General features: G+C 40.4%; 1 protein-coding gene across 3 annotated transcripts; it reads left to right on the top strand.

Annotated features, from left to right (window-relative positions):
• The first annotated feature begins 5,415 nt into the window (after window positions 1–5,415).
• Window positions 5,416–12,803, top strand: LOC102788947 (protein NLRC3-like). Of its 3 annotated transcripts, XM_087831110.1 has the most exons (8): window positions 5,785–5,912; window positions 6,820–6,849; window positions 7,508–7,692; window positions 7,762–9,114; window positions 9,151–9,607; window positions 10,283–10,456; window positions 11,431–11,604; window positions 12,626–12,803. In XM_087831110.1, the coding sequence occupies exons 1-8, from the start codon at window positions 5,785–5,787 to the stop codon at window positions 12,801–12,803; spliced, it is 2,679 nt and encodes an 892-aa protein (XP_087687236.1). The 3 variants fall into 3 exon arrangements, with proteins under 3 accessions (XP_087687234.1, XP_087687236.1, XP_087687235.1); XM_087831108.1 differs by lacking the exon at window positions 6,820–6,849 and adding exons at window positions 5,416–5,439; window positions 7,283–7,402 and having other exon boundaries at window positions 5,755–5,912; window positions 7,508–9,607; XM_087831109.1 differs by lacking the exon at window positions 6,820–6,849 and having other exon boundaries at window positions 7,789–9,607.
• The last annotated feature ends 86 nt before the right edge of the window (window positions 12,804–12,889 follow it).

Here is a 12,889-nt window from a genome sequence, read left to right as displayed (position 1 = left end):
TTCCTGTTAAAAGGTTAAAAGTTTTTACTTCCCACTGTCACCGAGTGCTTGTTCATAGGAGGTCATCTGATTGTTGGGGCTTTCTCTGTATTATTGTAGGGTCTCCAGCTTAGAATATAAAGTGCCTTGAGATGACAGTTTTTGTGATTAATTGTCTGTCATTCAGTGACAGAAACATGCAAATATCGAGATGGAAGACGAGCTACAAACAGAAGTAGAGTTTGCAGTCATTTCTATTTCTTTCTCGCTGTTTAAGCTCATGTGTAGATAGATTTCCATGTAAGTATCCAGAGGCCTGTTATGATGTCTGAGCCATGACTTCATCAAATTGATTAATTTTTTAGGTCTAACATTTTGATGATTAAAAGTCACTCTTTAAACAGCCTGAGGAACAAAAAGGAAATAAGAAGCTTTAAATGTGTGCCCTTTCTCAACCACACTCATTGAATATCTTTGTCCTGCAGGCAGTTGGCCACCAGAGAGCACTGTTTAACAAGTGCCCAGCTGACTCTTACGAGAAGAGGGAAGTGTGCATGTCAAACTGCTCAGGGGATAAAACTGATGAATTTCGTGCTCTTTCAGAGAGAAAGGGGCACTCCCTGAGCGGGGGACTGTGATAGGTCAAGCTGTCTCCTTGAGCCTTATTTAGACCTATCTCAGTCCACAAGATAGGAAAGTTCATGCAGTCGAGCCAGAACAAGAAAATGACAAAAATGTTCAGACAATACGAGATCTGAATGATCTAACCACCATACAGAGAGAATGTAATCCCCAAACAGGTACATTTTTAGTCACATTGGATTCACAGAGAACAGGTAACTTTCTTCTAAGCGCACTCAGGTATTGCTAACATTGGTGCCCCACCACCAGTGTTGGGTAAGTTACTTTAAATTAGTAACTTAGTTACATTACTAGTTACTTCTATCAAAAGTAACTCAGTTACTTTAAGTTACTCGTTACTTTCAGAGTAACTAGTTACTAGGGAAAATAACTTAGGGAAACTTAGGGAAACCTAGGGAAAGTAACCACGAGAGAAATCCCACACCTGATTCTATCCTAGCCTGCTTTTTACATCCAACACAAAAACTGCAGTCGTGGTGTTTTCGATTGTACTCAGAACTCGGAAATTATGCCTTCTGAATAGGAAGATGTAGGTAACACCAGACTGCAGATGAGCTGCATACAGAGTTGGACTGGGACAAAAAAATCGTCCCAGGCATTTTGACTAGAGACCGGCCCACCATTATAGGAAAAACCATAAAGCCTTTGAAGGAAAATAAACACTGTTGTGACAGTGATGTACACTGTTCTGATGGTACATATGTATCAATCTATCAATTGTTTGTTGTAAGACTCAGATAATTATTTTTTTAAAAGTGAGACATTTTAAATGAGAATAAGAAAAGTATTTCCTTGGGCCCCCCTTTCCCTTTTAATGCCCTACATGGACCCCTGGCAACACTTTGCTAGACCCGCCCCTGCACAGTTACCAGCTGTCAGCTACTTAGAAAAGGATCCTGGTGTTATTTGCCTCTCAGAAACAGTTCATAACTTCCCTTCAACTCATTCCTGTCACCTAAAAGGTAAACCTGTTTCTCCATCACAGCGCTGATGATTCAGTCAATCTCCTGGTTTCATCTTCATGTTTCCCTCTCACCACATAACCAAACCGATATCATGACCAGCAGATTTACAGCTGTGGCTCCAGCAAACATCAGCTGACACTAGAAATCAATATTAAATAAATTCTAACAACAGCTGATCAAGCTTAAAAGTGCTGCTGTTGTTTATCGCAACATCCGCTGGTTTCCTCTTTCTGGCGCAAAGTGGGCGATAAATAAACAAGAGAGAAAAGCCAATCAGCTGATCATTGATCAGTTTCATGATTGAAGTAGAAACAGGAGAGGGAGGGTGAGAGGATGAGAGAAGAAGAGGCAGCTGCGGCGTAAACACAGAATAACTCCCTCACAAAGCTGCAGCTTTGTGTCTTTTTCATTCTAGCTGAAGTCCGGGACAAACTGTTCATTTTCACCTCAATACGAAACGCGTAATATTTTCTCTGAATACGAGACGATTCCGTTTTTTATGGGACGGTTGGCAACTCCAATAATTAACCTTATGAACAAAATAAAGTTCAACATCAGTAACATAGCACCCACCCAGCTGTATAGAAACTCCGTCATGCTAGCTAGCACGCAGTACAAAAAAGTCAGCATAACGAAAATAAACTCCACCTAAACTTGGTTCATATCTGACCCAGATGGACTGCAGGTTATAACTTCTTACCTGAAGTTCAGTTCACCTGACACTCTCGGACCAGCGGCCGCTTCGGGTCTATTCTCTTGCCTCCCTTTTCCTTCATCCACCTGCTGGCCTCCACCACTTGCTAATGTTATTGAATCTGTGGAAGCTCCGCGATAGCCACCACACGAAGTAACGAATAACACGCCTATCTAAATCCCAGTAACGAGTAATGCGTTCCTGGTTTTGGCATAATAACTAGTTACTGTGCTCGTTACCACAATAATAACTTAGTTACTGTAACGCGTTACTTAATAACGCGTTAGTCCCAACACTGCCCACCACTATCCGTCAACTCAAAGGTGTAGTCTTCAAGTGAACTTTAGGCTAGCAGGCTAGCAGCATAAACATCCACGACTGTAGCGCTAAAAACTGCAACAGTTTTCACTTTACTGACCTTATTCCATGTTAACCACCAGAATAGCTGACATTTTACCTATAGTGTATGTCATTTCTACTCCTATTTTTTTTTTCAATTATTGCTTTTTTTTGTTTGTTTGTTTGTTTTTACAAAAGATTCAGTGTCAGTGAGGGATCAAAGAAAATCTCCAAACAGGGGCGATTCTAGGATCAGAGCTTTGGGGGTGCTGAGCACCCAGAGAGCTGCCCATCCAGGCAAGATAAACTTTACTCGTCATAATGAGACGTCTTCCCTGTCTCTGTCAGTCCCTGCATCCTTAAATGTCTCCAGTTGTCCCGAGTTCTCTCTGAATGTCTCCTTGGTGCATTTAAACCCCTGTTCCTCTCTGTCCTCATCGTCTGCTGACTTCATCTCCATTATCACTCATCATAATTTTACCCTCTCTGTGCAAGTCTGCAAATTTCTTTATTAAATCATAAGATTCTTAAATTCATCAAGTCTCTCTGTGCCTCGGTCCTCGTCACAAAACATGACATCACTGTTTTGTACGTTTTAACACAATTTAATCCCCACATTTGTGAAAGAAAAGCAAAACACTTTTTTGAAAAGTCTGTAACAAAACCATCAAATCTGATAAAGGTTATTTTAATGCTGCTAAAGAAGAATGGATTGGAATAAAAAAAAACATATCCTAACCTTAATTACTGCGGGAGAATAATGAGTGATGCTCATAGTGAGTAAAAAGTAAACTCAGTGCATTTTTTGGACAGAGATTCACTTTTAATGTGTATGTATAATATAAAATAGATACATAAAAAATACGCTCCAAAAATAGAAGAGTCCTTGAAATGTACAAAATATTATTAAAAAATTAGAAAATTGAGAGACCTTGGCCTATGGTACAATGTATACAATATATGAAAAGATCTTTACTGCAGATACTACTATGGCTCTGCAGATTTTTTCTTTTCTTTTAACCTATGTCGCCTCACCTTGAGGTTGGTAAATCTGTCACATTTTGGTGGTCAAGTCTCTCACGCATCTCTTTCTCAACTGACATCACAGCCAGGTGCTGGAGTCTGCTTTGACCCATGGTCCTTCTCAGCCAGGTATGGAGCTGACTCAAGACACTAAAAGACCTCTCACAGCTACAGCTGCTAACTGGGTTTGTTAGGGCAACCTGAATAACAGTTTTCAGTTTGGGGAAGATCTGATTATCCAGAAGATTGTACAATGTTAACATATCTGGAATGGCACCAGCCTCACTCTTGAGCTTCAAAAAGTTTTTGGCAACCCGACTTCCTCTGACTGAAGCTCAATATGGTAATGCAGTCCAGGGCTGACAACCCAGTTTGTTTAGCAGATTCTGTATAGCAGCTTTAATATAGGGAGAACACAACTTCCAGATTGTATGAGTAAAATTAGTTTCTGTCTTGCCTGTTAGTACTCCCTGTCTGTTTCCTTACCTGGTTCTTCCTGATCTTGTACTTTCTCCTCATGTTCTCCTCTTTCCTCTCTCCCTCTTTGGACTGACAATCATACACAAATAGATTGTATTCAATTAGATTAAAAAAAAAAATACTATTAAGATCACTAATAAAAAAAAGTCCTCTCTCAGTGTACTTTCAACCAAAACGCAAATAACCAAACCACATGCACATCTAATAAAGGATACAAATATTGAAACACTGATCCAACATTATCCTTTATTGATGGATCATTTGATTTTACACTTTTACCTAAATGTGGCTCCTTCTTTTGAAAAAACTTCCTCATATCCATTATGAACCTGGCTGCCTCTTTGTACTGCATCCAGTCAGTTAGCTAGTTAGTAACTTGGGTTCAATATCGGCACATGCACATATGACAAAATAACCAGTTTCTCTCATTACATTTCAAACAGGACAGTAGTAACAACAGCAGGCTAGATAATGTTAAGTTTTAGATTTTAAATAGGCTATATAAATTTCAATGGGCGCAACGGGACGGTCAAATATCACTGATTTTACTACAGAGCAGGACGGATTGTAGGGTAGCAAACATCGTCGGAAAAGACATTTTCAACACTGCAGGTTACCTGGGTGTAATGTTTTTCAGCTAAAAAGAAACATGGTCTGACTCCTACCAAACTATATAAAGAGTAACTGAAGGTTAAATGCAGCTAATATGTCCTGTTTTAAGCCAGGCACTCACACCTCCGCTCCGCTGCGTAACAGCCACCATCGCTCTGGCAGCAACGGCGCTGCAGAGCAGGGTAGAGCCGAGCTGGAACAAACCATTTTGGGAGGGGGGGGGGGGGTGGTTATCTAAACTTTTGCTGTTAAATCTTCCATCTCAATTAAGTACTGTATATTTTTTATATTTTTAATAGTGTGTCACACAAACAACAAATATTGTCAAAAAAAAGTAAGAAATCTTTGGGGGTGCTTTGATTCATTTTGGGGGTGCTGAAGCACCCCCAAAAATGGGCTAAAATCGCCCCTGTCTCCAAATGATAAGTGAGAAAACCATTTAGGTGGTGTATCACAGGATCTCCAAGTAACTCTACAGGTTCTGAGTTTCCATAAAACCAAGAAAAATATTCATCCATTTTCTGTGTGGCAGACTTGCTGTAACTGCTTGGCTTTGTTCAGTGATAAACAGTTCTCGTGTACAGTAATGCATGCATGTGATTTCCTGAAAATTGAGATGGCAGGAAGTGGTTTTCTGCTCAATAGTGAAAGTATTTAGAGTTCAAACGTCATTTTACAGAAATGGAGCTCAAGGAGGGAAAGAAGGTAATTGTTATTGTGCATTTATATGGTGCAAGAATAATCATAAACAATTGTTTTTGAATGAAAAGATGTGCCTCAATTCTGAACATCTTTGTACCTGTAGCACATTTGGTACACGCGCTTGTGACAAGCATACACAGGAGCATGGTGGAGAAAAATAAACGTGGAGTCTGCTGTTTCTCCGTGGACTGCAAGAGAAAATAAGGATCTGCTCATTTATGAGAATTGTCAGCTTGGTTTATTCCACTCTAGACTCCTGTCTGCAGTGTGTATGTGTGTGTTACTTCCTGTTCTAGGTGTGAAGTTTTTGTCTTTCAGTGTTGCCGGGTTCTCTCAGATGCACTGAAAATGAGGGATCTGCATCAAGAGGATTACAGAGCAGAGTCTCCAGGATCCAGCTGTCTATCTATGAAGAGTGACTGGTCCAAAGCTCAGCCTCCAGTGTTCAACACTGAACCTAGACCCTCAGACACTAAGTAAGAGATACTTTCTGTCTGTAGATCAAACTGAAGATAATTCATTTCATAGGAAGACAAAACTAAATGCTGTTTAATTGTGTCAGATTAACCCACTTTCTGATTTTTAACCTTTTTCTATTGAACAAAAAGTCATTCAAACCTACTGACGCTCTTTACTATATCCAACTGCTTTCTAATGTGTTTACCCACCAAAGACCATGAAGTCATCTCCCTGAAAAGAACTGGTCACAATATAATGGCAAAAGCTGAACTGTAGATAAACAGATGCTGATGTTGCTGACTAGAAGTACACACTGCTCACTGCTCAATAAAAGGAACACTTGGAAAACACATTAGATGTCAATAGGGAAAGAATGATGCTGGATATCTATACTGTTATGGACTGGGTAATATGTTAGGAATGAAACATTGTTTGATGGAAATGGAAATGATCAATATACAGAGGGCTGAATTCAAAGACACCCCAAAGTTTAAAGTGAAAAATTTTGTGGCAGGCTTGTTTATTTCACCAAAATTTCATTGCTGCAACTCAAACTGGTATTAAGTAGTTTATGTGGCTCCCATGTGCTTCATGCAGGCCAAATACCAACGTAAGGGCATGCTCCTAATGAGATGATGGATGTTGTCATTGAGAATCTGGTCTCAGATTTAGACTGGGGCATCCCTAAGCTCCTGGACAGTCTGAGGTGCAACCTGGTGATCCAAGATGGACCAAAACATAATGTCCAGGAGATATTTTATTAGATTCAGGTCAGCCAACCGTGGGGGTCAGCCAGTTCCTCCAGGAATAGCTGCATTCCCTGGACACATGAGGTTGGACATTGTTGTAGGCCAGGAGGAACCCAGCAGCCACTTCACCAGCATCATTCATGGTGCTGGGCAAGAAGCACAGATCCCACTAGAGGATGTCAGGCCGTCAGGTCACCCTCATGAAGTCTGTTTCTAATTTTTTGGTTAGAGACAATTGTTTGGTAAGGACATTCTACGGCTCTGTTTAACTTACTCCTAGATTAATTGCCTGTCTGCTGGACCTTCATACACTTGAGACTGTGCTGGGAGACTAAGCAACCCTTATGGCAATGGAATGTAATAATGTGCCATTTTGGAAAAGTTGGACTACCTGCAGCCTATGTTTGAGTCAATAGTCTGTGCTTTTGAATGTGATGCTATCAGGAAGTTACAAGTGAGCACTTCTTAAACCCTCTCTTAATCACAGTGGCCTGACTGCTCAGCCTAATTTCATGACAAAACCCAAAACGGTCTCAAAAGCTGCCATGAAAAAAAAAACCCAACAAAAAACATTTTATGTCCATGAATGACAAGGGTTTTTGGGGGGTTAGTTTTTTATGCTTTGTTTGTGTTTCCAGAGATCAACACCACATACACATCACATCATCTGCAGAATCTAGCTGTGTGTCTGCGAAGAGTGATTGGTCCAAAGAGCATAATCCAAACTTCAGTGATGAACCCGCAACCTTAGACGAAAAGTAAGAGACTGTATCTGCTGAACTGAGTAATTACATTTAAAGTCTATATTTCTGACTTTACTGTGTATTTTTCTGGTCAGAATATTCTTTCCTTTATGTCCACAGAGAGAAGAGTTATGTTATTGTGGAGGAGCAGCTGTCCTACTGTGCCTTGTGTCAGGACATCCTGAAGGATCCAGTCTCTACCAATTGTAGACACTGGTTCTGCAGACAAGGGAGAGACTCCTTGTGTCCACAGTTTGGATGCAGGTCCAGACTGCAGACCACCAGTCAGAGAGGTTGTGCTCAAAGTACAACTGAACATCTAAAGCCTGGACTTCTTATTGTGTTGGGTATTAAAGAGTTTTCTATCTATTTAGCATCACTGTTTTTCTTTCTTTTACCAGATGTTGGTCTGCAGGACGTTTTAGATGAAAATAAGATCAGTCTAAGGAGGAGATGTGAACATGTGACTGAAGGAAGTGATGAAACAGGAAGTGGGACTCTGCTCAACAGGATCTACACTGAGCTCTACATCACAGAGGAACAGAGAGAAGAAGTTCATACCCAACATGAGGTGAGGCAGCTGGAGACAGCTTCCAAGACCATCAATGACACTCCAATCAGGTGCCAGGACATCTTTAAAGCTTTGGCTGACCAACAGAGACCCATTAGAGTTGTTCTAACAAATGGCATTGCCGGCATTGGAAAAACCTTCTCAGTACAGAAGTTCACTCTGGACTGGGCAGAAGGTTTGGAGAACCAAGACATCAGTGTGGTGATTCTGCTTTCATTCAGGGAGCTGAACCTGATCAGAGATGAGCAGTACAGTCTTCTAGAGCTGCTCCATGTTTTCCATCCAGCATTACAGAAGGTCACAGCAGAGAAGCTAGCTGTCTGTAAACTTTTGTTCATCTTTGATGGCCTGGATGAAACCAGACTTTCATTGGATTTCACCAACAGGAAGCTTGTGTCTGATGTCACACAGAAGTCATCAGTCAGCGAGCTGCTGACAAATCTCATCAAGGGGAATCTGCTTCCCTCGGCTCTCGTCTGGATAACTTCCCGACCTGCAGCATCCAGTCAGATCCCTACTATATGTGTTGACAGGGTAACAGAAGTACGAGGTTTCACTGACGCCCAGAAGGAGGAGTACTTCACGAGCAGATTCAATGATGAAGAGCTGTCCAGCAGAATCATCTCCCACATGAAGACATCCAGGAGCCTCCACATCATGTGTAGAATCCCAGTCTTCTGCTGGATCACTGCTACGGTTCTGGAGCACATGTTGACTACAGAGGAGAGAGGAGAGCTGCCCAAGACCCTGACTGACATGTACTCACACTTCCTGCTCGTTCAGACAAAGAGAAAGAAGCACAAATACCATGAGGGACATGAGACGAGTCCACAGGAGCTGATGCAGGCTGACAGGGATGTTCTCCTGAAGCTGGGGAGGCTGGCCTTTGAACATCTGGAGAAAGGAAACATCCTATTTTACCAAGAAGACCTGGAGCAGTGTGGTCTGAATGTCACAGAGGCCTCAGTGTACTCAGGCATTTGTACAGAGATCTTCAAAAGAGAGTGTGCGATCTTCCAGAAACCAGTCTACTGCTTTGTTCATCTGAGCATTCAGGAGTTTCTGGCTGCTGTCTACATGTTCCACTGTTACAGCAACAGGAAGGAAGAGGTGCTGGAGAAGTTTCTGAGAAATGATTTTCCAGATTTATTTACTGGTGATTTTGATGATGGTATGGCCATCTATTTTCAAGAGGACTTTCTTTCCACTGTCATGCAGAAATCTCTCCAAAGTAAGAATGGCCAACTGGATCTATTTGTCCGCTTTCTTCATGGCCTGTCACTAGACTACAACCAGAGACTCTTAGGAGGTCTGCTCAATAAGATGGAGTACAGTCCAGAAATCATCCAGAGAGTCATCAATAATCTGAAGAAGATGAAGAGTGATAAAATCTCTCCTGATAGAAGTATCAACATCTTTCATTGTTTGATGGAGATGAATGAATTCTCAGTACATCAGGAGATCCAAGAGTTCCTGAAGTCAGAAAACAGATCAGAGAAGGAACTATCTGACATCCATTGCTCAGCTCTGGCCTACATGCTCCAGATGTCAGAGGAGGTTCTGGATGACCTGGACCTGAATAAGTATAATACATCAGAGGAGGGACAACGAAGACTTATTCCAGCTATAAGAAACTGCAGAAAGGCACGGTAAGACCAGATATAGTTATCATCAAAAAATAATTTGTGCTCAAATCTATGTTGTAAAGTACCGATTACATGAGAGAAAGACTCATCCTGCAGAAATTGACAAGATCTTTTGACAGTACTTTTCTAGCTTCTCATGGTCATTCTGTCTGATTTCCTGTCTGCTAGAATAGCCACATTGCCACTGTCAGTCTTACATTGTCTGACCTACTTGCATCTTTGAGTAGTTCATGGTGGCCTATCTCATACCCAGGCGCTTGCAAAAGAGTTCATTATGGAAAATTCCCAGCATGAGATGATAGAAGAATAACAAAGTGATGGTTCAGGGCCATCTCATCCAGCCCTTGCAATACAAAAAGTACATTTTAAAGGCTAGTCTTAAAAGTAGAGAGGATCTCTGTCTTTCAAATTCAAATTATAGTTAGCTACCACAAGTGGAATAAGTAACTGATTTTAAGTAATGGTTCAGTTAGAGCAATTTTAAATTGTGCTAATATACAATCTGATGATGTTCAGTTAGTTTAATTTTAGTTTAATTTCTATACTGTTTGGACAACAGACTCTAAATGTTCCATTTATGTAGATGAAGCTGGAAATCTTTCAAATGTTTCTCATCAAATGGAGGAAAACTCATTTGTCCACTTTATAACATGTGTGGTGATATATTTGCCATCACAGGCTTTCTAGCTGTGAACTCTCCGAAAGTCACTGTGAAATTGTCGCATCAGCTCTGAAGTCCAGTCCCTCCTATCTAATAGAGCTGGACCTGAGTGGAGCCAAACTCCCTGATTCAGCTTTGAAGCAGCTGTTTACTGGTCTAGAGAGTGCAAACTGTAGGCTGGAGACTCTAAGGTCAGTTCATCAAGACTGTTTTTTTATTTTGAACATATTGTAATAATTTGAATGTCAATATTCGATTTAATTTCAATTCTGTTTTATTTACATAGTGCCAGATCACAACAATAGTGAACTCAAGCTGCTTTACATTAAAATATGAAGACCCATAGAGTCATCACAATATGTTTCTCATTCCCACTAAATGAAAAACTTGAAAACATGTTCCTATGATTTTTAGGCCCACATACAATAACCACAGTTTTATCTTAATTCAGAAGCAGTAAATTGGAGGTGATCCAGGTCCTTATAGCTTTACATTTCTTCAGTTTAATTAATTGGTGTGTTTGTCTGTTTTTGTTGACAGATAGACAGATAAAGTTAAGTATCACCCCAACATAGCAATGCAAATGTATTCTATGCCTTCTAATAACACTACCTAAGGGAAGCATGCATAATGCAAATACATTTGGTTCCATCACAGAACCATGAGCAGCTCCATAATTAATGCCAATTATATGAACCTTGAGGTTTGGGTGTCCAGGACTTGGATTTTAGTGGATGTAGGTGCATAGGTGCATAATTGAATTGAGTTTTGCAATTCCACGACACACACACACATACACACACAAAAAATGACAAGAGACAGCTGAAGACCACTTGTTCCTGTAGCAGATGTGAAATACCTTCAAAATTGGCTCATTGTGTGTGTTTTTTTTTCTTGGTGTTTACACAGCGTTTTGCTTCTGAGCTGCAGTGGAGGCATAGTAACTGTGCTGATATGAACAGGTTATTGAATGCTATACTGACATTTAGATGATGTGTGTAGAAGTCTGACATGATGATGATTATACACAAGGATAGAACTAACAACACAGACCAAGTCACTACTCATTTTAGAGAAAGGTTTGTTCATCAGCACGTACTAATGTTGAGACGCACATTTAACACTTAAACACATCTGATTGGATTATAAATAATTCTTTATTCAGTTTATGGGATTGCAGTTTGTCAGACGCCAGCTGTGCTGCTCTGGTGTCTGCTCTCAAGTCCAACCCCTCCCATCTGAAATATTTGGACTTGAGTCTCAACAACTTGCAAGATTCAGGAGTGAAACACTTATGTGATTTTCTTCAGAGTCAACACTGCAGATTGGAGACTCTGAGGTCAGTTTACTTACCTCTCTCTCACTCACCCTGTCGCTTGCAATATATGATCTAAAAAATTTTTCTTTTCACAATGTATTCTAATATATTTTGAGGATGTCCGGTGAAATGCTAGCATTTATTTTATTTACTTCAGTGTAACATCACATTAGTGTCTGATAATTTAACACTGATTGATCAGCGCGTGCGCACACACACACACACACACACACTGACCTGTAAAAGCTGAGTTGACCATTTTTATTTTTGTATTTTTTTTTGCTAGCTTTATGTTGTTTGTTCCCTTACGTGTCTTTTCTGTCTTAGTCTTGTCTCTGTGTTTTTTCCTTAGTATCTCATTTGTAAAGTCGGTCTGGTCTGGTCCATGCTTGTTTACCTTTCTGTTCTTGTGTCACGTTTGTAGGGTTGTGTCTGTGTCTCCATGTTAGTTATTTCCTGTTTTATTTTGACAGTTTTTTGTCCCTTTTTTAAAATTCAGTTTTACTTCCGGTGTCTTCTGATTGATCCCAATTGTCCTGCCACCTATTTCATCCTCCCTCATTATCTTGTGTCTCCCTCTGTTTATTGTCGTGTCCTCTTTCATGCTGTGTGCCTTGTGTGTTCGAATTTCCTCGGCTCTTGCCTTGCCCCAGTTTTGTATTTTGGTATTTTGTTCCTTTGGGTTCCAGCAATACAGCTGCCTACGTATTTGAACCATGTCCCCTGTGTCCTATATACTGGGTCCAAAACTTTGAAACACAGTACTTCATGACACCACAAACTGATAATCAGTTAATCAAGTGTATTTGATTAGAAGCATGTAACTTCTGCTCACCCTCTTCAATTTTACGTCAGCAGTGATAACATACTTAGAGTGTTTTCATATCTATGCACCATACATTTGGTAATTTAATAATTACAGAGTTTTGGGAGGATTCTTATACAATAGCCACTTACAACTGGGCATACAGGTTATAGGTTGACTCAGGAGATCTGATTAGATTATAAATGATTGTATTTATGTGTTTTACTTTTTATTCAGATTGTATCGTTGCGGTTTGTCAGTGATCAGCTGTGCTGCTCTGGTCTCTGCTCTCAAGTCTAACTCCTCTCATATGAAACATCTTGACCTGAGCTACAACAAGTTGCAGAATTTAGATGTGCAGCAGCTGTTTGAGCTTCTGAAGAGTCCGCAGTGTAGACTGGATCTTAGGATCTGAGGTCAGTAGAATGTTGGAGTGGTGCTCCAGTAATATCTTCCTAAACAGAGTTTTATGAAAGCAAAGACCCAGTGTTTCCTGCAAAC

The sequence above is a fragment of the Neolamprologus brichardi genome, chromosome 17 (genome assembly GCF_056152115.1).
Source record: "Neolamprologus brichardi isolate AB-2024 chromosome 17, ASM5615211v1, whole genome shotgun sequence".
NCBI classification, from domain to species: Eukaryota; Metazoa; Chordata; class Actinopteri; order Cichliformes; family Cichlidae; genus Neolamprologus; species Neolamprologus brichardi.
Note: the sequence above shows the minus strand (reverse complement) of the source record. Positions and strands in the feature narration are given on the sequence as shown.